Source organism: Ictalurus furcatus, chromosome 13 (assembly GCF_023375685.1).
Source record: "Ictalurus furcatus strain D&B chromosome 13, Billie_1.0, whole genome shotgun sequence".
NCBI classification, from domain to species: Eukaryota; Metazoa; Chordata; class Actinopteri; order Siluriformes; family Ictaluridae; genus Ictalurus; species Ictalurus furcatus.
In genome coordinates this window covers 22,146,580-22,172,157 of record NC_071267.1, presented here as the reverse complement: position 1 = coordinate 22,172,157, position 25,578 = coordinate 22,146,580, and the positions used below count along the sequence as shown (strand labels likewise).

Below are 25,578 nucleotides of genomic sequence, written 5' to 3'. Positions count from 1 at the left end.
TTTGTTACACTGTACCATTACTCTGTGATTGTTACTATTGATCGGTACAAAGTACATGATGCAGCCATCACACACTTTCTATATAATACTTACTCTGTGCATATTCAATTTGATTTAATTGTTATTTATATAGCGCTTTTAACAACAGACATTGTCACAAAGCAGCAATAGACATTGCTATAGAAATCTGAATATATAGAGTTGGGGGTTTGATTCTCGCCTCTGCCCTGTGTGCACAGAGTTTGCATGTTCTCCCTGTGCTTCGGGGGTTTCCTCCAGGGACTCTGGTTTCCTCCCCTAGTCCGAAGACATGCGTTGTAGGCTGATTGTCCATAAATCAGCCTGAACTGTCCATAGTATGTGATTGGATGTCCAATTGTGCCCCGTGATGAGTTAGCACCCTGTCCAGGGTGTCCCCCACCTTGTGTCCTGAGTCCCCTGGGATAGGCTCCAGGCCCCTCGTGACCCTGTGTAGAATAAGCGGTACAGAAAATGGATTGATGGATGGAATGATATCTCCCAGCAAAATATTTGCTACATATCACGTATGTGCAATAATGCCATATCTGTCAATATGGATTATCTGAACAACATATGCATATAATCTAGATGTCAAATCATACTTGCATCATGCTCTTTCTCCCTCATCTCTCTCCTAACCCTTCTCATAAACCTTATGCACGGCTAAATCAGATCTCCAACCTCAGCAGAGCCGGAGTGCTGTGACACACACACACACACACGTAAGCAGGGCAGCACAGAGCAAAGGTGAGCACCACAAGTGACTGGGCACTTGTCCTACACATTTAAAAGGGCTATAACCAGATTTCACGCACTGCTACTCGTCGGTCACAGCATGGTCTTTTTCATCTCGCACTCTAAAGGTCACCTCGGCCTGCCTCTCCACAGTGCTGAGACGGAGCTCATGCTGAGAAGATAAAAGATGCGTGTCCTCATTGATTAGTTGGATTCGTTTATATGGGAGTGTTTGAAGCAAGGCAGCCCGTTATGAGACTTCAATTTCAGTTTTGCTTCATTTGTTCCTCTAATCTCTTTATATAACAGTCTTGCACACATTTTTATTGTATACATCATGTTGTGCATGTGCAGTGAAAATGGGTACATATTATGAGAATGTGATGCTTCTATGGCATTGTATTTGAATTCTGAACGGAGGCATTATTGTGTAATTTTGATGTGTTTTGACATTGAATCAGTGCAGAGCTTTTAAATTGTGCAGCTCTATTTTAAATTTCATCATGACACATGCCAAAGTGCTCGCCATTATGCAACCTACAGTACTTCTTTCAGAGCAATTTCAAATGATGAGAAAATAGTCAGCGACACCTCTATAAGCAAACCTCAATAGCAACTTTCATTTAGGTCATTTTGTGCCTGTCACAGCATGACATTTCATTTTCCACCACTGATATCAGGGACAGTGGGATCCATTACGGTACTGACACTCTGACGAAATGTACCCACCTTACCCATGATGCCATGTAAAGGATGGGATGAAAAAATAAAGAGCCTATAACCCCCTGCTCCGTCTGGCAACTAAATGAGACCATCGCCATAGCAACGGCGTGGAACGTACAAGCACTAGGTTTATTGCTATAAGCTCTGCTGTTTTCCCAGGTATATAGCGTTCGTGCTACCCTATCTCCCTTCTTACTCACACCCCCACCTCTCTCTCTCCCTAGTCACACTCATTTAAATGCATATATGATCTTTCCTGCAGAGATTTTTCTTGCATTACACCATGTTGGGTAATTCTTTTCTGCAGCAAAGCTCAGGGCACTGTGTACATTTGGTTATAATTTGTAAAACTGACAAAGGTAAGATAAAAAACAAACAAACTAGTAAATAGAGCATGTAAACCTTTAAATTCAAATATTTTTGCCTTTATATAAAATGTGTAATGCAGACTTGATCACACTGTTTGATCAAAACTAGTAAAGATACTTGAATAGTGTGAAATCTCTTGTATAAATAGCCTTTGTAGAAAATGATCTCAGACTCCTCTGTTTGAGATAACAAAACTAAACACAAGGACGGAGCGGATTTCAAAACTCCCATCTTGTGGTAATCACTGATCTCTGATGATTCTGGAAAGTTTTAATTATGCTTATGTTATGGTCAGGTTGCCTGTGACCATAGACCATAGTTGATTCATTTTCTATAACAACACAGCTCTGACAGTAGTTTTGTCTATAATGTAAATGATTGATGATAGTTTATATTGTGTGAATGCACTCCTTATATTTACTGTATGTTATTGTTTCTATAGTAACAGTGCATTCACAGGGACTCGGATGGTGGGTGCTCCACATAATCCAAGCCTAATAATAAACAGATTTATAAAACATGTTGTTTAGAAAAAGAAAAACTCATTATACTCATTGATATGGTAAAGTTTTCAGTAAGGATATGCTTGTTTAACATTTATGAAGGGAGTTTAGGGTGTCAGCGCTTTGTAATGGTCAGTAATTCTGATATGAGTTTCAGCTATTCAGTTTCTCAGTAAAATTTCAAGTTGCATTTTTTTAATGAAAAAGGCTGTTGAGGGAATGAATGTTTATCGCTGCTATAACATAAAATATAAGTGGTACCAGGATCTAAGTCGTGTTGTAGATTTTATATAACATTAAATGTAACTTTAAATTGTTATAAAGCATGCTGTGGTGTTCATGAATAAATTAAAAATTGCAATTGTTGGCAAATCGCTGTGGTATATGAGGAATAAAACACTTCTGGCCATGCTGTTATAGGAAAATAATCCACTGCAGGCTTATTCCTTATTTATAATTCATGCAGTTTTTTTCCCACTCTCATCTACTAACTAAATAGAACTGACTGAATTATTTTAACAAATACAAAGAAGCATATCAGTAACTCACTGCTACTAAAAATATGAAACAAAGTTGACACACGTTCGCCTCACACCTCCAGGGTTGGGGGTTTGATTCCTGCCACGGCCCTGTGTGTGCAGAGTTTGCATGTTCTCTCCAGAGAAGTTTTCCTTCAGGTACTCCAGTTTCCTCCCCCAGTCCAAAGACATGCATGGTAGGCTGATTGGCATGTCCAAAGTGAATGAATGTGTATGTGATTGTGCCCTGTCATGTACTGGCAACCTGTCCAGGTCGTACCCCGTCTTGTGCCCTATGCTCCCTGGGATAGGCTCCAGGCTCCCCATGACCCTGTAGGATAAGCAATATAGAAAATGGATGGATGTATGGATGGATGGATAATACAATATATCCATTCATTTACATTACATTTACAGTATTTAGCAGACGTCCTTATCCAGAGCAAATTACAGAAGTACTTTTCAGTCCCTATCAAAAACACATCCTCATGCTAGTTCAATAGGTCAGGAACTAAGAAAGATTTTAAGCTAAAACCCTGTTAAAGAGGAGTCAGTACAGAAAGAATTTGTCAGTGTTTGGTGAAGAAGTAGGACTTCATTTTTTATTTGAATACAGAACATAACAACCAAGGGAAGTTCATTCCACGACTTCGTTGCCAGTACAGAGAAAAATCTTCACGCATGTCTTTCTTGTAGCTTGAGGGATGATGGGTAAAGTCACATCTTGCTAGTGGCTCGATGGGAATATGGTGCAGAGCAGGGATTGATGCCTTCAGGTAGATGGGGGTCTGTTTTTTTTTTTTTTTTTTTTCCTTTGAATGTAAGCATCAGTGTTTTGAATATTACACTAATTACATTAATTTGAAATATTTATGTAAAACTTAATTTGATAATAAAAATAATCACTGGCACTCAGTTTTTAAAGGGGATGGGGACTGTCAGTCTGATTGGACACTTAAACACATTTCGTGACAACATTTTCATTCTAACCACACACGCGTTTACTAGGTCACCGCCTGCTCTGATGGTCATGAGAATACCAAGAGTACTGCATTCTATATATGGAGATAATGGAAATGGGCGTCAAAGTCATTGTGGTTGATGTGAAACTGGTAACTCTAATGCACAAAACTCTCACCTGTCTGTGTTTATTATAGTTTTGTGTATGTATGCACATCATTTTTGTTCTCCTTTTTTTCCATTGCTTGTTGGTATTGCTTATTAGCTACAAACTTCAAACTATTGAATCAATTATTAAGTAATGCTCACTCAGATTAATATCTGTCCTGCCTCTGTCTGTCCCAGGTGCTGCTGTGCCTCATCTGTTCAGGAAACTAAGAAAGGACAGACTAAGAAAAGAAGGAAAAGTGGAAAACAAGCACAGACTGGAGAGGGGAAGAGCCAAAGAAAAGATGTGACAGCTGGTCTCTTCCAGCAGAACCCCAGCTACAATGGACAGCTGAACGCACTGGCTAAATCTCCACTCTATCAGGTACAGTCCTATGCCATTATCTAGTGTCACTGAAGACTTGGTGGCTTCTTCATTTGTACACTGTATGACCAAAAGTTTATGGACACCTGCCCATCACACCCATATATGGTTCTTGCCCAAACTGCTGTCCATAATGTTGGAAGCACAGAATTGTCAAGAATGTCTTTGTATGCTGTGGCATTACAATTTCCCTTCACTGAAACTAAAAGGCCCAAACATGTTCCAGCATGACAGTGCTCCTGTGCACAAAGCAAGCTCCAGGAAGACATGGTTTGTCAAGGTTGGAGTAGAAGAACTCAAGTGGCCTGCACAGAGCCCTGACCTCAAACCCACTGACACCAGGCAGAGGCATAGTTTCCAGGGGGATGGGGGCCGTAACCCCCCAAATAATCAGAAATAGCAAATACAACCCAATATTTATATTATAATCAACTGAAACATATGTAGAAGTAATATATTTTAACAATTTTATAATAATTATTGGTCACCCGAATCGATTGTGAATTTGTCATAATAAAGTTGGTATCGCCCAACTATTGCCTCACAACACAACACTCAAATTACTACCGTTTGTGAGAGCACAGGTAGCTTTGAAGATGAAGAAAAGCGCTGCCCAGCAGACTATTTTGCATTGCTGGTCAGAGAGGGACAGTAAAAAAAAAAAAAAAAAAAAAAAAAAACATACTCAGAGGGAGGTAGGATAATGTGGTGTAATCTAGCAATTTAGCCACAACTATCAATATAACAAGTTAGTGAAACACAGCCTTGTGTTATGTTGTCTAAATGTTATTTATAATAATAGCTCCCATTATTCTCAACAACAAGGTTGTTCACACTAAATGATGTGTATAAGTTTTCATCAGTTACAGTGTGCATTCATTTGGACTGTTATTATGCCCTGTGTAATTTGTTTTAATGAAGAAATCATTTGATCGTAAATGTTTGTGGACGATAGATAGATAGATTGGACAGATGGATGGATGGATGAATGGATGGGTAGATAGATAGAAAGATAGATAAGCAGAGGGAAATTATGTAATGACACTGCAGCGATAACAAAGCTTTTTTTCCCTTAATGTTTTTTTTTTTTTTTTTTTTTTTTAAATATCGGGAAGCATACCCATTCACACTTCAATCCCCCACAATGTTCAAACCAAATCTACACCCATGACCCCAGGCCTCCTCACCCGACATAAGTGCCTGACCTCAATAATGCTCTGGTGGCTAAATGTCTAGTTGAAAGCCTTCTGAGAAGAGTGGAGCTTATTATAACATCAAAGTGGGAATAAATCTGGAATGGGATGTTCAACAAGAACACATATGGGTGTGATGTTCAGGTGAGCACAAACTTTTGGCTATATAGTGTATTTCATTAGTGAATATTAACCTCATTTTTTTTTTTTTTTAGCAATAGTGTATTTATGACAGTATATTTAAAAATGGTGAAAACTAGCTGTTAAGGGGAATTGCATATTTTTGAGTCCATCTCACTGCACCATGAACATGAACCCAGAGGAAACTATTGAATTAGTGTGTGTGTGTGTGTGTGTGTGTGTGTGCGTGTGAGTGAGTGAGTGTGAGAGTGATAAGTACAACAAGGTTGTGGTCAGCTACCATAGTTTTTCATGCACACATACATTCAAAAAAGGAAACTAGACACTGATGTGAAAGATGCTTTGCAATTCTGTGGCCTGTGAAAGAACTGGAGTCAGCTCACAATTTCACACTTTTGTTTTAGCTCTGAACTCAAGAGAAACATGACAAACGGCCATCAAAGTTTTATTTCTGTCTGTATCCAAAAGAAGTAAAAATGTAACTGAGCAAAGCACAGACAAAGCAGATTGCCAGTTCGAAAACATGACGTTTTATCCGCTGGAAAAATCAATACATCATTTTGGACTGATGTGAAAAGCAGTTTGTGTTCGGGAATAAATACATTGCACAGCTTAATTCATCCTAATGCTGCCGTTCTGCATATTTAGCATGTACAATATAGTTACAGGCATTGTTGTGCACAAACTGAGTTAATATGGACTAACAGAGCGAGTTATCTAATGTTGCAAAGGTAGATTTAATTGAACTTGGAGTTAAATTATATTGGAAAGGCCGCAAACCTATCGGTTTCCTGCATGCCAAACAATTTGCACTTAAATAGTAATATTTTCACCCCATTACTGTCTGTGCATGCTCTCGGCGTGTTTGCATGGGTTTCCTGCAGGTTCTTTTGATTTCCTGTGACTGTCCAAAAACAGGCAGCTAGGCAGATTGGCAGTCCTAAATTGCCCCTAGATGTGAATGAGTGTGAGAAAGTATGTGTGCATGTGGCTCTGCTATGGCCTGGTGTCCCTGGTGAATTCTCCGTCTTGCTCCCAGTGTTGCCAGGTTAGGCTACAGATTGACTGTGACCAGGAGAAACTGATACAGAGGATGAATGAATGAATTGAGTGCATAGTGTATAGATGACAATGAAATTGATCTGACCTATGAAGCGAGCCTTGGTATACGCTATAATAAATTCTGCTCTCTGTAGCGTAACCTATGTTGACTCTATAGACGGTGTATGGTTTGAATTTGTTGACATAATGCTAGATCTACATCTTTCTCTATTCATCTTTCTGTACATCTACAGTACATACAGTTGAGTCATACGTTTACGTACGCCTTGCCGAATCTGCAAAATGTTAATAATTAAAAATAAATAAATAAAATGAGAGGAATTATTAAAAAGAGCATTTTTAAAAATGTATACTGCTCTGAATAAGCTATTTCACATAACAGATGTTTACATATAGTCTAAAAGACACAATAATAACTGAATTTATACAAATGACCCGGTTCAAAAGTTTACATACGCTTGATTCTTAATATGGTGTGTCGTTATCTGGATGATCAAGGATTGTTTTTATGTTTTGTGAGAGTTTTGCAACATTTTCTGCATATTTACACAGTGGCTATATGATGTTGAGATCCATCTTTTCACACTGAAGATAACTGAGGGATTTATACACAACTGTTACAAAAGATGCAAACATTCATCGATTCTCAAGAAGGCAACACGATACATTAAGGGCCAGGGGGGTGTAAACTTTTGAACAGTCTGATCAGTGTAAATTGTTATTATTTTGTCTTCTGGGGAAGCATGTAAATATCTTATATCGCTTCTGAAGGGCAGTACTAAATGAAAAAAAAAAAGAAAAAAAAGAAAAGGTCTTTAAACAATACAGTAACAATGGAAAAATGAGTTCTCAATAAAAAAATTTTCTTTACAGTGACATACCCAATTCTAAACTGATCAGTTAATTAGGTTATTTAGGGCTTAATGACATGGACTAGGTTTGTTGTATGTAGGGAAAACTTCACACCATGCAGGGCAGGAGGTCCCCAGGACTGGAGTTATTATCTAAAGGTTCAAAATGGTGCTCATTCAACAGGACATTTTAGCTATAGACGTGAATCTGCTTCTACATTCAGAACTTTTTTACATTTCTGGTCACAGCTCTCCATCTGCATCAGTTAAAGACACAACAAACACACTTCACTCACAATTTGAATTTGAGAAAAGTTCTCTTGTTTGCTTATTCATTTGTTCGCGCCACAGTTCTACACCTGCCAGTGGCCTGTGTTTAACCACAGCTGGAGTTTTATTTGGTGACTCTCTTGCTTTTTTTCACCATTGGAGATATGGAGGTGGCTGTGTGCATGGTTTCTCAGGGCTTTAAATAACACCATTGTTCTCAGTTATCACCGCTGCTCCACTTACAATGCACAGTGAGGATGCAGCCTGGTGCAGATGTTCCTTTAACTATGTGACGCTATTCTCACTGTTACTTTTATGATGCATTATTCTTCAAAAAAAAAGGTATGTGCTAAGGATTACATAGTGCTACCGGGAATATTTTATCCATTTGCATCTATACACACACGATTTGTGAGTGTGCATGTGGGTCTGTCTATTCTATTATGTGAATGAGGTAGTTGCACGGAGGAAAAAAAGAGATGCCATGTCATTCTGATGGATTTGAAGCTTCAGTGCTAGAGCAAATAAATTAATCTTCAGTGTCTTAGGTGGAAAAATACGTTTGTTTGTGTGTGTGAACTTGATGACTGGAAAAGTGTGTGTGTGTGTGTGTGTGTGTGTGTGTGTGTGATTTCCCTGTTAGAGTGGAACAGGAAGGCTGGCAACTCAGGAAAGGAAACTGCCTTTATCAAACACCAGATGCAGGACAGCATGTGCTTACACTGCAGAAAAACACGCACACACACACACACACACACACACACACACACACACACACACACACACAGCTAAACTTATATTTCTGCTATATAAAAATAAATGTTTGTGCACTCTTATTCAGTGCATCAGTGATCATGCACATATAAAGAAGCCTCAAACCATCGGAAACATGGTCTTTGGATATATTGATCATTATAATTATGCGATACTTGCAGTAAATACTTTAAGTAAAAAAAAAAAGTCATTAATTAATCCCCAAAGTGGATTAATTTTCTATAACAGCATGCCCGAAGTGTTTTATTCCTCATATACAACAGCAATTTGCCAACAATTCTAATTTTTAATTGATCAAGGAACGACACACTGCACTTTATAACCGCTTATAGTTAAACTTAATGTTATGGACCATCTGTGAGTTCCTGCTATCGCTTACAATCTAATCATGTGACTTATATTATCATGTGACTGAAAGACCAGAAAGCTCAAAGTCGTCAGTCCTGAAGACTCTGCTGTGTCGGGAAACTTACTTACTTACACAAAGCTGACACCTGAAACTCCTTCCATAAATAAACTTAAATAAACTTCACCATATCAACAGTTATGTGCTTTCCTTTGTTAAACAACACCACGTGTTTTTAATGTGTTTAATCTTAAGCCTCAGATTATGAGACGCAGCCGTCATACAAGTGAATGATCTGTTACTATCGATACAATAACAAACAAACAAACAAACAAAAATCGATACAATAACATATTAGATCTAGGGCATTAATATAAGCCTATTTACAGCCAGAACTACTGTCAGAGCCATGCTGTAACAGAAAATTAATCAACACCTTCTGATTTGAGAGTTCAACACCTGCCTAATATTGTGTACCAAAACAGCTCTGACCCGTCGATGCATGGACTCCACAAGGCCTCAGAAGGTGTGCTGTGGCATCTGGCACCAAGACTTTAGCAGCAGATCTTTAAAGTCTTGTAAGTTGTGAGGTGGGTCCTCTATGGATCGGAATTGTTTGTCCAGCAGATCCCACAGATGCTCGATCGGATTGAGATCTGGGGAATTTGGAGGCCAAGTCAACACCACACCTTGAACTCTTTCTCATGTTCTGCAAACCATTTCCTGAAGCCATCAAAATTTGGTCCTGGTCAACGTCGCTCAGATCCTTACGCTGGCCCATTTTTTCTAGAACTGACAAATCACTTGCTGCCTACTATATCCCTCCACTTGTCAGGTGCCATTGTAACGAGATAATCAGTGTTATTCACTTCACCTGTCAGTGCTTTTAATGTTATGGCTGATCTGTGTAAGGGCACATGCTAATTTGTTAAACCTTCTGCTTATTATTTAGTTATCCATTTTACAGCATGTTATTCAGTAAGTAGAGTGAAACAAAGAGCTGTGCCTTGGAATCTGAAGGATTTATGACGTTGTCCTACTTTTGAACTGATTTTAATGAAACTGTTCCGAGGCTTGGAAGATTCAACACTTCTATCGTGTATTTGTTGTGCAGTCCTGTCCAGCCAACACTGACGAGTTTACGCTGTAATGTGTGAATGGCTTTATTCAGGCCGCTCGGCTGATGGGTGCAGTTGCATATTTCATTGGTATTTCTATTGTTTGGAGAAAGCGGGTCTTTCCTCCCACAGAGATCCAAGATTCATTTATGGAATTCCACAGTTCTGGAACTCGCCGGTGTTTATTTGTGAAAATGATACATAATGACTGGCACATTCTGGTCCTGGGCGCATGAGCCAACGTGTTTTTGGCGTTTGTGTCTGTTTGTGTGGTCCAGCATCATGTTATACTGTAACACTTGTGAGTTACCTCTACAATGACCACAAACAACAAGAAAGTTCAACAATCCCACAGTGCAACTGTGACAAAATAAAACAGCAGTGACAATGTACAGTGGTGAGAACAGATGTTGGCAGAGAATGCATGGTTTACACAATATTTTTGATATGCAATCATAAATAATAAATGATATCACTCCCAGCAATATTGTTCAATACTAAATGTCTATAAAATTAATTTACATATTTTTTTTTATTTAAAAATAACATTTTATTAAATTTTAAAAATATATATATTTACCACTGAAAGGAGCAAAAAATAAAAATCTGTCAAAAAATGAACATTTAAATTTTTTTAGGATTAAATAAAAAAATACAATATTTAATAAAGATATCTATGATATCTTATAAAAGTGTATTGTAACATAATTTATAATTCTATCGATATTATATCACCACAACTCCAGTCTTCTCTGTTGTCCCATGAAAATGTTTATAGAGAATAAAAAATGAAAAAATATAAATGACAGAAATCAAATGTTAAAAAAAAAAAGCAATAAAAGTACAAATCAAAATTTGTGGCATATTTTTAAACAAAAATTTTAGTTTTGTAAACATTCTTATATTAAAACCTTGATATGATTTTAATATATAAATATATTTTTTTTACATTTGGCTTGCACTAACACACTAACAATAAACCAAACCTTGATTTTTTTGTATTTGATTATCTTCTAATGAGTATCCAATACTGTTTAAAAAAAAAAAAAAAAAAAAAATTCTGCCAAAAAATTACTTTGAATTCTTTTGCTGTGAAACTCAAGCACTCGTTCCAGTTCAGTGATACGTCTGGATGATCCTATTACTTGGAATTTTAACTTTTTTTTTTTTACCTTCATCCCTACTTTATCCCCTGTCCCACTTTTCTCCTCCCCTCCCTTTCATCTTGTCTGTCCCCACACTGTTCCCATCCTCTGGATAATATTTCCTACTTTGATCATGAAGTAAGAGGAGCGAGTCTGTCCCATAATGCTCACTTTTAGGAATCTGATCTCATTTCCAGCTAAAGTGAAATCTTATTCCTCGGATGCCATTTAAATTCAAGTAAAAAGGGAACGTGAGAAGGTATCCTGACTAACACCCTGCACAGTCTCAGTGTTTGAGAACTGCTTTCTAGTAGTTTTTACAATTTTAACACTTTGACAGTTAAGTGTGGTTGGCTACACTGAGTGGAAAAAAAAATCTGCTTTACTACTATAGGCTTGGAAATCAAAATAATCAGGTAACAACTCTTAACACGATGGAAACCATGTGACAATTTATTCTGACTATGAAGAGCTGCTTTTTGGACTTGACTAAAATCCAATCTCAGAAGAAGGTTTTTTTTTTTTTTTTGCTCTTGTAACCAGTAATATCAGGATCAGATGGCATTACTTCAACAAATAGAAAATCTAAATGAAAATTACATTATGTAATCATCAAGTGGCTGTGATGAGACTAGACCAGAGAGTATAGAGTATAGGTGGGTCCAACATGTTTACAAATATAGTTTATTAAGCCAATTACTCAGGAATACCTCTTAATGCCAGAAATACAAAACATCAGGGGTGACAGCCAATAACATCGCTAACAATCTTAAAGGGATGGTTTGTTAATGTTTCGGTTTTGTGAATGCTGCAGTATTCTGAATTTTTTCGGTTTCCTGAATGTTACATTCAATGCTTTCGGTTCTAAGACTGTTCAACCTCTCACGTTTTCTATGGGTTTCTAAAAATACTTTTTCAATTTTATTCCAACAATTTGACTGCAACATTTATGTTGTCTGATGTATGAACATTAACACACTAAATCACTAATTGGGAACATCGTGTCAACAAGCAAATCGTTATTATGGCATATGTGTTAATTCTTAGAGCCTGGTAAATGCTTGACTGCTCAATCAGATAACTTTCTCTATTAGCTGTGAATACAAACCAAAAGACAGAATCTGAAACCAATATCAAACAACAAAAGCTCAAAAGTCAGGAATACACAACACAAATGAAAGCCACATGGCCTTGAAAGTGTTGGCTTATTAGTACTGAGGTTATATTAAATACAGTTTTATGTGGTCATATTCAATAACATGGCTTTTACATGATCGTGCACATATTCAAAAGCCAATGAGGTTATACTGTACAGCCATTGGGTTTAAATAGCGTGGGCGATTAGAGACAGAATCAGTCGAGGTGTATGCAGTTGTGTGTACTCAGTATTTGAGTAATAGTGACCTCTGCTGGTTGGGAGGCCATGAATTTGAAAAAGTACACTCTGAATAGATTGAAAGGGTGGTGTTAATCAAATTTGAGTTAAAAACTCCACTAACATTGTACTGAATGCTGCAAACTCTGTATAGTAGATTATAATCGCAGGATGCAGTCAAATAAATGCAATTAATTAACAAAATTGGGAACAAAAATCCCCCCCCCCCCACGGCACTTTACAATTTTGTTCCTTTGCACAAACTGTATCAAATGCAAATCTGATTTAAAAAACATTTTCTTTTACCTCTTTTTTCACACATTGTGCAAACATACACCAATAAGCTTTAATATTAAAACTACCTGCCTAATTGTATAGTGTAGGTCCCCCTTGTGCCACCAAAACAGCTCTGACCCATTGAGGCATGGACTCCACAAGACCTCTGAAGGTTTGCTGCGGTATCTGGCACCAAGATGTTAGCAGCAGATTCTTTAAGTCCTGTAAGTTGCGAGGTGGGACCTCTATGGATCGGACTTGTTTGTCCAACACATCCTACAGATACTCGATCAGATTGTGATCTTGGGACTTTGGAAGCCAAGTCAACAACTTGAACTCTGTCATGCTACTCAAACCATTCCTGAACAATTTCTGCAGTGTTGCAGGGCACTTTATCCTGCTCAAAGAAGCCACTGCCATTAGGGAATACCGTTGCCATGAAGGGGTGAATTTGGTCTGCAACAATGTTTAGGTAGGTGGTGTGTGTCAAAGTAACATCCACATGAATGACAGGACCCAAGGATTCCCAGCAGAACATTGTCCAGGCATTACACTGCCTCCACAGACTTGCCCTCTTCCCATTGTTCCATCTCTCTTGCACCACTTTTGGTGGGTACTAACCACTGCATACCAGGAACACCCCACAAATTTTGGAGACGCTCTGACCCCGTCATCTTTCACAATTTGGCCCTTGTCAAAGTCGCTCATATCCTTATGCTTGCCCATTTCTCCTGCTTCCAACACCTCAGCCACGAGAAACGGATTGTTCACTTGCTGCCTAATATATTCAATTCAATTTAATTTTATTTGTATAGCGCTTTTTACAATAGACATTGTCTCAAAGCAGCTTTACAGAAATATCAACATGGTATACAGATATTAAAGGTGCGAATTTATCCCAACTGAGCAAGCCACTGAGTGGCGACGGTGGCAAGGAAAAACTCCCTAAGATGTTTTAAGAGGAAGAAACCTTGAGAGGAACCAGACTCAGAAGGGAACCCATCCTCATCTGGGTAACAACAGTTAGTGTGAAAAAGTTCATTATGGATTTATATGAAGTCTGTATGGCCTTAGGAGCAGCCGTAGTCCCAGCAGTCTGGAATTAAAGAAGATTTGAGCTCCATCCAGAGGCAGAAAGGATCTGGATCTCTAGTATCTCCATAAATTCGTGTGGGGCTCGGCGAAAGGAGAGAGGGAGAAAAAAGATAATTATGACTGCGAAGTAGTAGAACAGAATCTAGTCAGGGTAGGCTTGAGTAAACAAATACGTTTTAAGCCTAGACTTAAACACTGAGACTGTGTCTGAGTCCCGAACACTAATAGGAAGACTGTTCCATAACTGTGGGGCTCTATAAGAGAAAGATATTCCCCCTGCTGTAGCCTTCACTATTCGAGGTACCGTCAAATAGCCTGCATCTTTTGATCTAAGTAGGCGTGGCGGATTATATAAAACCAAAAGGTCGCTTAGATATTGTGGTGCGAGACCATTTAGTGCTTTATAGGTTAATAAAAGTATTTTATAGTTAATGCGAGATTTTACTGGGAGCCAATGCAGTATTGATAATACTATTGATAATATATCCCACCCTTTGACAGGTGCTATTGTAACAATATAATCAGTGTTATTCCCTTCAGCTGTCAGTGGTTTTAATGTTATGGCTGATCGGTGTAAGCTGACAAGAAAATCATCACACGCCTTCATTCCTCTGTAGTCACATGGTTCTCTCAAGTGCAGTTATTACTACTGTCAAATCGTGTATTTCTTTGAGTACTGCATTTTGAGACAAACAGATTCCAAGGGATTTCTCTTGGGAAAAATGGTTAGCATGAATCCACCCTTGTAAGCTGATTTACAGTATGTAAAAGGATGATACATTTGGTGAATGCAAACAATGCAAATGGTCAAAAATAGCAAGAGTAACACAGAGTTTTAAATCATTTCAAAATGATGGTATTTTTAATACATCACCCTGTACTGCAATAGCAGGATTGAACATGATGATGGTACAGAATGGATTAGCACGTACCTGAATTATAAGGACTGAAGCAGAGGAGTTCAGCTGTTGAGTCTGTCTGCAGGGGGGGCTTGCTTTGCTGAAGCTTTTTTTTTTTTTTTTTGCATAAATGTGTGCAAATCTGCAGATTAGGCCGGATTTCTTTGAGATATAACATCTGGGTGCACCACACACACACATAGACTGTCTCTCTCTCTCTCTCTCTCTCTCTCTCTCTCTCTCTCTCGCTCTCTCCCAGGCACAGACCTCAGAAATTTAGCCTTCCTACACACACAAACATGCAATCACACATGCATAGTAATTACACTGAGTTAGAACCTCATCTCCAGCTGCGATCACCATGTGTTTATTTCCTTTACGGTGTTACTCTAAAGATGAACTTTCTTCCTCCACACATCACACACAAGCGAACGGTTGAGGTCGATGTTTGCCTGGTGTCAGCAAGTGCAAACCAGACATTTTAGTAAATATTTACTCATTAATAACACGCTTGGTTGGTTCCGCAGCACAAACAGCTCTCTCGCTTGCTAAAGCAATTTACCTAGCTGACGTTTTACACAGCCTGGGTGTCATAATCGCTGTAGTGATTATTTTTCACTCTGCAATTTTCTGCTTGTGTCATTTCAGAGTAGTGAATACAGAAGCGTTTGTGTTTTTCTGATAGTGGCATCATTTTAATGGTGGCCCAGCAACCTGTTAGTATGTTTGCTTTTGTAGTGGTGTGTTAGTCTGAATGGTGACTCACCTTTTTCCTGCAGCAGCACGAGTGACCTACTGATATACCACAACAATGTTATACAGAAAACACGAATAAAACATCTGACCCAGATTTATGATTCCAGTTAACACATTAAATATTCATCTGCCTGTAATAGGATAAACTGTTGGACTGTTGGTTTACAAAGAATAATTATATGAATTACGCCAGTTGACGTTCTCAATTGAGAACTTCTATAACAACATGACTCGGACAGTAGTTCCGGCTATAATGTAAACGATATCTTTCCTTTAATATACTAATATTATTGTTTCTAGACTAGCAATTTTAGCAGGGACTTGTATAGTCGACGCACCACATGATCTAAACTGAATAATATCCAGATTAAGAAAAGTGTTGTTATTTAACAAAGCGTGTGATAATCGTAAAATGATCGAGTTGAAAGCAGTGTCCAAAGCTGTTGTTATTTGCTGTCTGAAGTGTTTATATGTAAACTGCTTCTGTAATGGCACACAGCAGCACCACTTACTAACTGTTTTACATGTTTAATTCGGACATGAATCATGATCAGGGTGGAATCAATATTTCACATACCAAGTTTATATGTTCTCATAGAAGAATGAAATCCATAATATTAACTAGTAAGAGAATTCAAATTGGATCAGATTATGAAATACACAGCACACATCAATAGAGACTGGAGGTTTGTTTTCTACACTGTTTTAGCTAGCTAGATAGTTAATGACGGCTCATTAGCAGTGGTGGCTTGGTGGTTACTGATCGGAAGGTCGGGGGTCCAAGCCCCAGCACTGCCAAGCTGCCTCTGTTGGCCCCTTGAGCAAGGCCATTAACTCTCTCTGCTCCAGGAGTGCTGTATCATGGTTGACCCTGCGCTCTAACCCCAGTCTCCTGACATGCTGGGGTATGCGAAGAAAATAATTTCACTGTGCATATGTATATGTGATCAATAAAGACTCATTATTAGCATCATCCTTTGGCAAAGTAGCACAGATCCCTTTAGCCTAAAACGAGTTTGTGTTTAAGCTAGCTAACTAATTAGCCAACTAGCGCACACTGTAGACTTTGTGCTATGTTCTGTTTCCAAGACTTTCAATCCCTTTCAGTAAATTCATAATCATGTGATGGCAAAAAGCTTTGCTGGTCATTTAACATAAAACCGTTTTGGAAACATTTTATTACATGTGTCTTTTTGAACATGCTGACTCTGTAGCTTTGTGCATTATTTAACCTTGGTGAAAAGTTACGAGGTCTGTAATTAATAACATCATGAATAAATTCATTAATCTCCTCAGGGGCATTTTGCTCTTTGAGAGAAAAAAAAAATTCTCTTAAACAAGCAATGAGGCGTTAAAATCTTGTTTGTTTGTTTATTTATTTTAATTTCTTAAATCGCAACCATTCTTAAAGCCAAAATATGATATACTATGTAGCAAAATGTTAGTAGGTACGGCCTATAAGGTCTGTGCTTGTAGCTGTTGTGTGACTAATATCAAACCTTTTTCATACTCTTTACAAGAGCAGGCATCAAAACCATTTAGTATTTTCACACTGCTTTCTTAACTTCCTCCATATGTGTGACTCAACATGACATGTATGCTGTATGTTGGTGTTGCTAGTTCCTTCCTCTGCGCACAAGCTCCATGAAGAGACGAGAAATGGCGTCTCTGCAGACCCCAAGGTCACTTATAACAGTCGAGCCTGAGTACTCACAGGAGAGAGAGGGATCCTGATTGATTACCGTAGAGAGCTGGAGTGCTCTGTGGAAGGAGATGATTTGCTAACATTAGAAAGCCAAAGACAGCAGCAGAAGAAACGACTACATACTGAAAATGAATACTGATGCCCATAATAGTAACAGAAAGCAGAACTGGTACCTAACCTTGGTACCTCAAAAAAAAAAAGGAAAAAAAAAGGAAAAAAAAAAAGCCCACAATACTAAAACCTGACTGCACATTCCACAGCAATAGTTAGCAACAGTAATTTAAATTCTAAATAAATGCTTGTGCGTGCATGTGTGTATGCCACATGGTCCAGTAAAAAGGCTGTCTGACTCTTTAAGGGGTCAGTAATGAATGAAATGGACATATGGGTCTAATTTGATACGGAAATCTGCTGTATAATTTTTCAAATATGCGTTAATGAGTGGATGAATTAGTTACATTATATATACACCAAATGAGCCCCATCTCTCAGGAGCATTAAGTCACACTATGATGTGGCGTGACACTCTAGACATCTCACATTTGATTTGATCATGATTTTGACATCTTTATAAGATGCGCTTATAAAATGCTAGCTTTAATTTTTCTTAAACTGTTTAGTTTTCATTAGATATGTTTAGTACTGTTGACATTTTTAAATAAAATGTGCCTTTTGTAAAAGTTTTGGGAAATCACCATGCATCTCAGAATGAATCATTTTTCCGACTACTAATGCTATCTCAGACAAGTTTAATAGGATCTGATTATAGAATAAAATAAGACTTTTTATAGTTACTTTAAAAGTACACCCATTTAATTATTTAAGAAATATTATTGTTATCAATTTAAGCTGCGCACTATATAAAGTAGTGTTGTGTTGATATGATATGGATATTGTAATAAATAGCATCGAATAAAGGTTTTCTGAGAATATTGTGGGTATCATTGCTGTTGGTCGTTACAATGTTAACTACAGTATTCACTGTATACAGAGTGGCTTCTCGCTAACGACATGCTAAAATCTATTTTTCACTGTGTGTTCTACGTGTCAAAGCACCCCTAAAGCAGAAGTTGCATACAAAGCTCCAAATTTTCAAATGTATTCAGTTGGGGTTCATACTGATTTGGGTAACCTCTTTTTTGACTCTGGATACAAAATTATACACAGATCAGCCATAAAATTAAAACCACTGACAGGTGAAGTGAATAACATTCGAGTTACAATAGCACTTGCCAAGAGGTGGGATATAGTAGGCAGGAAGTGAACAGTCAGTTCTCAAAGTTGATGTGTTGAAAGCAGGAAAAATGGGCAAGCGTACGGATCTGAGTGACAAGGGCCAGAGTGTGATGGCTAGATGACTAAGTCAGAGTATCTCCAAAACCGCAGGTCTTGTGAGGTGTTCTCGGTGAGGAAGGACAACCAGCGAACCAACGGCAGGGTGCACACTGATGCGCATGGAGAGTGAAAACTAGCCCGTCTGGTCCGATCCCACAGAAGAGCTACTGTAGTACAAATTGCTGAAAACGTTAACGCTGGCTATGATAGAAAGGTGTCAGAACATAGTGTATCACAGCTGTGGAACATGACAAAGGAACATGACAAAAAGTTCAAGGTGATCTCAATCTAAGCGAGCATCTGTGGGATGTGTTGAACAAACAACTCTGATCCATGGAGGCCATACCTCACAACTTATAGGACTTATAGGACTTATGTCTGAGTAGATGATACAATATATTTTTGTAATGACTTTTGTAAAATATACAAATACATGTTTAACATATGTGTGGCGGTCACTGTGGAGGAATTCTGGCAAATACACAAAACGCATGACACACTGAGTTTTGGCCAAAATTGTTTTTTTTTTTTTTTTTTCTCGCCTATAATATACTTTGATACCTCAACTTTATGGAAGCATAAATATATTTCACCAAAATGTTGTGGAAATTATTTTATTTTTCTAATATTGCCTTTGTGCCTGCCTGCAACAATCATGGAGCCAGTTCACCACCTAACAGTGTCTAAAACCTTGCTCGCTAAGTGTGATTTCCTTACCGAGTGAATGTCAGGCTTTGATCAAGTTACTGGACAGCTATGTGCCACAGTGAATCAATTCAGTCTGCAATAAGATTCCGGCTGTCCGAACGTCTGTGATACACCTGCTCCACAGTCAGAATGAAATCTTTAACTGCAGTTTTCAATTTACTTTTGAAAGTAATCAGAGTTTAAAATGGTAGAATTTCACTTGTGATTGAGATATGTGCAAAAGATAAACACGTGAAGAGTTTTCCCAGACCGCCACACGTTTATCAAAGAGATGTTTTGAAATGTTGCCTTTATATTGTGATACAGTATTATGTACTGTGAATGCATTTCGATATGATGTTCTGCCATATTCCCCAAAGAGTAATAGAAATGAATAAGAATGTAGAAAAAATCATATCCTTGTCTGAATATAAAGAACCTTTTAGATAGAAGTCTTAGATAGAAGAAGAGAAAAGACAGAAGAGTCAGACTATTCTGAGCAACACATTAAAGAGAAAAAAAAAATACTGAAACTGCTTCAGAGTATCACAGACAAAAATATTGAGAGTGAAAGAGAGAGACAAGGAATGTGAGAGAAAGACAAAAAAAGGAAGCTAAAAAAAGAGGCTCTGTTCTGTTGCCCTGATGTGGGGCCTCTTTAATGAATGCCTCGCTGCCTATGTCACTGAGGAGTGTAGTTATTACTGTGAGACATCTCTCCAGGCCAGAGGTTTACCTCCCGCCAGACCAGAATCCTCCCGTTTCCCAGCTTCCCCTGCAGCCTGACGTAACCAGGACAACCAGAGCGCTGGGGCTGTTTGGAAAACCCCCTTAAATCTGCCACAGCCCATTGGGTCTGCTGCAGATTATTTGCCTTGGTGAAGCAAAGAACAAAGCAAGGAGAGAAATTTTTTATGCTGTCATTGCTTGCTGTGAGACACATGCACACACTCACACACACACACACAAACCGCTGGCTTCTTATTCATCATCTTTTAATTTGAGTCAGTGTGAGATTTCTGCAACAAAATCCCTAATTATAGACATGAAACACATAGTGATTAAAGCACTGAGTGAGTAAAGCACTGAATGCTATAAAGTGTGTGCAGGGCTAGGCAATATGACAATATAATATCAAAATTGTGATAAATTATCATCATAAATGTCACAATATGCTTTTCACAATATGCTGCAACAAACGGATTAAAAGTAGCTTAATGTTTAATATTGTAAAAAGTAAATATATATATATATATATATATATATATATATATATATATATATATATATATATATAATATAACATACAGGGTATATTGTACATATATGCACTATTTTTTTAATAAATAAAAAGTTAATTTTGTTATATAAGAAATAAAAAAATATATTATTATATAAGTTTGATGAGATCTTGTGCTTGTTTGAGACGAGACACATGAGCTACGTTCTTCTTCTTCCTTTGTCTTTCGTGTGTTTGCTGATGCAGCAGCAGATGGACAGTAAAAGCTAGAAGCCTGCTTTGAAATATTGCAGCAGAGCATCCAGAGGCATATTTCAGTTGTATGTCGAAATCCTACAGGCGGTCAGCTCAGTTCTACTTTGTAAAAAAGGGTATTTTCTTTCAAATGACACACTTCCTTAATCACACACTAACCTCTTATGACTTTAAGAGTTTAATGAGGCATGTATTGTACTGTACCATATACACACTTCTGCATTTCTGGAGGAAACACTGTACAATATGGCTCTTTGTTATCACTAACACCGTTCTCAGCCCACACTTTCCATGACTCTCTCTCATTCGTACACACGTTTGCATTTATATATTAGCGGACAATTTTATCCAAAGTAGCACACGCCTGAGACAGGATACAATCCGTCCCAATACACTCTCACTCAGTTCTGAAATCTTCCTCAACTGCAAGCACACCAAGGAAATGTCTGAGAAATACAGTACATGGAGAGGAAAGAGGCCACACTGTTCCAAGGAAGTTGGAGTTCAAGACAGGACCAAAACAAACATGAGCACATGGCTTGTTGCCATGGGAACCATGACACAAAGGGGGGATTTGTGACATGATGTCAAAACACATCTTTGTGCTGATCTATCTGATGCAAACACACTTGTCAATCCCACAATAGTGAGAGAAAATCTGGCAAAAATCTACAAAGGCAACTGGTTTATTTGTCGAATACATTTCTATTTTAAAACTGCAGCATATGTGGCTATGATTTCTGAACCCTGTAAAGCTAAGTTTTCTATACTGTAGGTTTATTTTGTTTTCCTGCAGGTCAGGCTTTATTGTTTACACAGCTTATGACTCACAACCTTTATTCATTTGTTGGAGAGAGGAGTTTAATTTCAGTGCTTTCTTACTATGGAGTAAGAAAATACACTATATGACCAAAAGTTTGTGGACACCGGAAATGTATAGAATGTCTTTGTATGCTTAGCATTATAATTTCCCTTCACTGGAACTAAGAGGCCCAGAGCTGTTCCAGCATGACAGTGCCTCTGTGGACAAAGCAAGCTCTATGAAGACATGGTTTGCCAAGTTTGGAGTAGAAGAACTCGAGTCTCCTGCACAGAGCCCTGACCTCAACCCCACTGAACACCTTTGGGATGAACTGGAACTCTGACTGCACCCCATACCTCCTCACACATCATCAGTGCCTGACCTCACTAATGTGTCTCTTGTGTCTCTTGTATCTATTAGAAAGCCTTCCCAGAAGAGTGGAGGTTTTTATAACAGCAAAGCGGGGACTAAATCTGGAATGGGATGTTCAATACTTTTGTTCACAAGCTTTTGGCCATATACTGTAGTGTACATCATGCAAATTATTATAAACATTATTCAAATTATTATAAACATTATTCAAATTATTATAAACATTCTTTGCCACTACTTATACTTGTTTTATTTTCCTATAACAGTAATTTAAAAAAAAAAAATTCCATACATAAGCAACAAAATAAACTTCTGTTAGCTACAAGTGCCCCAAATGTAAACACATGTGGAGTGAAAACAACACGGGCTGTGTCATATAACAAACAGACAAGGACTTTTTTGCTGTGAAGTTCTGCACAATAGTCTTTATAAAGTTGAGGTAAATTACATTTTTATATGGTTGACCTTCACTCTCTGGTGATTATATCAAAGTGTTCAGTGGCGAGTGACGCAGATTATGCTTGCTTTGTACTTTTTCCTTTAAAGGTTACTCATAAGGCATGTGTAGTTTTAGTCGAGGGAATGAGGTTGATGAGTGTTGATGCAATTCCAGTTTATCTCACAGCCAGCATGGGGGGTTAATAAATATTATCTACACTTTGATATGTTGTGTTATTACATACTTTGGACAGGCAGTGTACAGATATATATTTTCGTTCTCTCTCACGCACACACTTTACACACTGTCTCCCTCTCCCTCAGATGAATAAGAGCAATCGGGGACATAATGGCTAAAAGTGCGTTCTCCAGTGCCTTACCCGAGGCAGTTTGTGAGCGTCTTTCCCATCAAGAGAAGCCCACGCACAAGCTTATCCCATGACCTATTTACAACAATGTCTTTCTGAAATGACCCCCACAGTCAAGCCAGTGCAACATTAGACCGAAGGACATGGCTAATGAAAAAAGCCTCATTCATTTCTTAAAGGAAGGAAATGAGGAAACAGTGTTGATTAAACATCAGAGCAGCAAATACACTGAAGGTGGAAAACAAAAATGGCAGCGCAGTTCTTATAATAAATCATTTCTACACAATCATCCGCAGCTCCATTGTCTATACTCCACTTTGGGTAATCGTGAATTACTAACATGGCCTAGTTACGTCCACGATCCCCTGTGGCATGCTGGCAAAAAGCCACACAGGCACTTCATGACTTCAGGTCCAATGGGATTAAAGTGAAACTTCAAGATCTCTGTGAAGTAATTAAACAGGAAATATTATATCTGTTTCATGTAGATATATACACACATACACTTATACTGTACTAACTGTACTATAATACGCTTCCTTGTGTATCCCAGCCTTGAAGGAAATGGCGCCTGTGATTCAGTGGGGTTTAAGGGTCTTGTGGCAGCTTGTCAGGGTAAAAGCTGACGAATAGGGGGATTATGGGAAACTGGGGCAAATACTGCAAATATTGATTTTTAGATTCTTTGGGATTCTCTTGAAATATTCTGTTTTGAAAATGTGTTGCACACATTTGTTATTAATATGCCTGTATTAAGACGCATAATGAATTGTTTTGTTGTCTCTCGGTGACCTGAATCAAAATCAAATTGAATCTTGACGTGTGTGTGTGTGTAATGTGTAATGAATAGGGGTATTGCTCCTGTTTCCACAGACTCTGTTCTCATTAGAAATCCCCCATCAGTCAATCACAGTGGGTGAGACAGCAGGCTTATTAATAGCCATGAGATGCAGTATTGACTCTCACATAGAAAGGAGGAGTGTACGGTGTGTGTTAATGGCCTAAAGCTTATAGCTCATTACTAGAGGCTTGGTGGAGGAGCGAGAGGACAGACTTACTGACAGCACTGACATTCCACAGAGATGAAACAGTCTGTTTCTGCTCATCACTAATCACTGCTCATTATCCAGGCATTAGGCTTGTTACTTGGGTGCTGGCTGTGAATAGGGTCGTTTCACTTGCCCGTGAGGTGTGTATATATACAGGATACATGTGTCATCTGACTTTTAATGGGATCCTTATTTTGCAGGCAGACTTGCGTGTGTCCATAATACTGTTCACTTTCTGGAACAATGATTTGTTGTTTTTATTATGTGCTTAAAAAAGACAAAAGTGGAAGTAAAGTCACGTAATTTATTACCACTTAAGTGTGCAAAAAAAAATGAGTGATAGCATTTATTTCTAGAAAGAAGCAAAATTATCTGCCTATAGATAATTTAAAGCTTGAAATGAATACACATGTTGAGAAATAATTTGAATAATATTACATTTGATTTATATATCTTATAATAGGAAATACAAGCTAAATGTGATTGTTCTCACTTGCTGTGATAAAATTGTTTGCGTTGTGGGCCTAATTATGGCAGTGTCCATAGGGCTACGTGAGCCTTTCCTAACAAACGACACAAACCTACAGACACATTATATGCACTCTGAGTTATGAGAAGAGGATGACTTTGAAACAAAACACTCCTTACTGTATGTCATCAGAAATCTATGCTTCACCCAGCCCTTTAAGACAGCCCATGTCTGTTGGAATAAGCCTTAATAAAATGTACATAATCATATATTTTCAGTCATTTGTCAAGAACTCAAGAACTGATGTAGGTGTCATGCCTCTCACCTCCTAAAAATATGCTGGTAGGTGGATTGGATTTGCTAAATTGCCCCAAGGTGTGAATGAGTGTGTGAGTGTGAGTGTGCATGGTGCCCTGTGATGGACTGACATCCCGTCCAGAGGCCTTGTCTCTCCCTGCTTACGGAGGCTGAGAGGATAACACAGAGACAGCATGTGGGGAAGGGACCTGGACAATAAGCAGCTTCACTCCTCACACATTTTAATCAGATAGTACAACACATTGAACAATTTGTGACCCAGATAGAAGTGCAGGCAGACAGGTTAGAAATGTCACAGACCTTATTAAGTCTGGCGTGGCACAGTGGCAGTGCAGGGGTTGGCAATCCGATGGATGTTTGATGCCCTCTGGCAGATGGCGTCTCATCCTGGGTGTAGGCTTACCTTGTGACAGGGTCTGGATTCACTCTGAATTGGATTAGAAGTTATGGGAAATAAATGACTCTTAATTATTATTACTATTATTTAATGGCTTGAAAAATATGGCTTACATAAAATTCAGTGCTAGCAAAATCAAATAACAAATGATTACTTACATTTGTCAATTAGCCAATGATGTTTATATTGTTACATTATTTTTATTATTAATACTTGCTTTGCAGAGGCAGCGTTTTCTACTGAATTATTTTGACATGCTCGCCATCTAGTGGTGCATTTGCACTATTACACCCATATCTATCAGAGATTGCTTTATTCATTGATTTTATATCCTCTCTCTTTTATTCTCTCTCTCTCTCTCTCTCTCTCTCTCTCTCTCTCTCTCTCTCTCGCTCTCTCAAGCCATAATGGTCCTAGTTTTGCTTTTGGTAACAACGACACCCACCACTCAGACAACTGGAAACACTACTGGTAAGTTTAA

General features: G+C 38.2%; 1 protein-coding gene across 2 annotated transcripts in view; it reads left to right on the top strand.

The window, feature by feature from the left end:
- The window catches only part of ptprea (protein tyrosine phosphatase receptor type Ea), a 94,399-nt gene that overhangs the window by 35,276 nt on the left and 33,545 nt on the right, over window positions 1–25,578 (top strand). For both annotated transcript variants that reach the window (XM_053639000.1, XM_053639001.1), the window contains exons 2-3: window positions 4,175–4,361; window positions 25,500–25,568. In XM_053639000.1, the coding sequence (XP_053494975.1) occupies window positions 25,505–25,568 (64 nt within the window). In that variant the 5' untranslated portion in view covers window positions 4,175–4,361; window positions 25,500–25,504. The remainder of the gene's footprint in view (window positions 1–4,174; window positions 4,362–25,499; window positions 25,569–25,578) is intronic.